General features: G+C 33.6%; 1 protein-coding gene across 1 annotated transcript; it reads left to right on the top strand.

Annotated features, from left to right (window-relative positions):
• The first annotated feature begins 271 nt into the window (after window positions 1-271).
• Window positions 272-1,222, top strand: LOC142150471 (olfactory receptor 1468-like). Its single transcript, XM_075205666.1, has one exon. It carries the CDS (start codon window positions 272-274, stop codon window positions 1,220-1,222), a length of 951 nt encoding a protein of 316 aa, XP_075061767.1.
• Window positions 1,223-1,599: the final 377 nt, after the last annotated feature.

Raw genomic sequence — 1,599 nt, 5'->3', positions numbered from 1 at the left:
GTATGTTATAGTAGTTTTATTTGCAGTAAATACTGTATTTTATACACATACTTTATTGATATAGTGTGCATTTACACTATCAGAAACTTCACAGCAAGATTGTGGCTACTGTATTTCTTTAATTCTACTTATAAGTAAACCAACCAAACACACACACACACACACACACATATTAAACACTCACTGGAATAAAGTTATGCATTTCATACAACAGTGTAACATGAACAGTACATAAAATATATGACCATTCCTCATCTTTTATTTTCAGATAATGCATGAAACAAATGTGACCATCATCACCATGATCCATCTTCTGGGATTTCAGATTCCTGAAAGTATAACATATTATCTCTTCTTTCTTCTCTTTATTATTTACTGTATGACAATATGTGGGAACCTTTTGATCATCACTCTGGTGTCCTACAGCAAGAACCTCCACTCTCCCATGTACATCTTCCTCACACAACTCGCTGTATCAGACATCTTACTAGCAACAGATATTCTTCCTAATATGCTTCATTCTATTTTGGTTAAAGGCAATAGAATGTCATTTACTGACTGCATCACTCAGTTTTATTTCTTCAGTGTCGCAGAAACCTCAGAGTGTCTTCTTCTGACTGTGATGTGTTTTGACAGATATTTGGCCATCTGTAAACCACTGCACTACTCTTCTATAATGAATACTCAAATTTGCCTAAAAATGGTTATTGTTTCTTGGATATTGAGTTCTTCAATACTGTTAATCCACACTCTAACTATAACCACTTTGCAGTTTTGTGGACCAAATATCATTGACCACTTTTTCTGTGATCTTGCTCCACTACTAGAGCTTTCTTGCTCAGATACCACCTTAGTTCAGTTAGAAGTTACCGTGTTGGGTTCTCTGATCAGTGTTATCCCCATCCTGATGATCATCATATCATATGTTTATATTATAGTTACCATTCTACAGATCCCATCTGTTACTGGAAGAACAAAAGCTTTCAACACCTGCAGTTCCCACCTATCTGTGGTTTCTATGTATTATGGAAGTCTAGTTTCTGTTTATTTGGTTCCAACCAGACGACAGTCATGGAATATTAGCAAAGTTCTATCTCTGTTGTACACTGTGGTCACCCCATTGATGAATCCAATTATATATAGTCTGAGAAATAAAGATTTAAAGAAAGCAGTTGAACAAATGATCAATGACTTTTATAAAATCCATTTAAATTTATTTTAAAGAATGGGATTTAAATAAACGACAAGAAAGATTTTATCAGACCAAATTAAATATTGAAATATTTTATAAATAGAACCTTATGTTAATCATGCAGGATTATGAGAATTAATAGGAAAAAATACACAACTTGAATTTCTCTGTACAGCTGTATGGTTGGGTAAACGCATATTATTATTATTATTATTATTATTATTATTATTAATAATATTAAATGTGTAAGGTGTCACAGTGCTCCACAGTGCCAGACAGTGTGATAAGTAGAGCATACATAAAAGAATGGCATAAAAAGTAGCCATAATAAATTGTTACGACTCTGCCTATGTTTTGTATGTGGTAGCAGTACCTTTAATCCACCAGGGGTGCTGCTGTTCTGCTCC

Source organism: Mixophyes fleayi, chromosome 4, assembly GCF_038048845.1.
Source record: "Mixophyes fleayi isolate aMixFle1 chromosome 4, aMixFle1.hap1, whole genome shotgun sequence".
Taxonomy (NCBI): Eukaryota; Metazoa; Chordata; class Amphibia; order Anura; family Limnodynastidae; genus Mixophyes; species Mixophyes fleayi.
The sequence above is the reverse complement of the archived record's forward strand: the minus strand, read 5'-3'. Positions and strand labels throughout refer to the sequence as shown.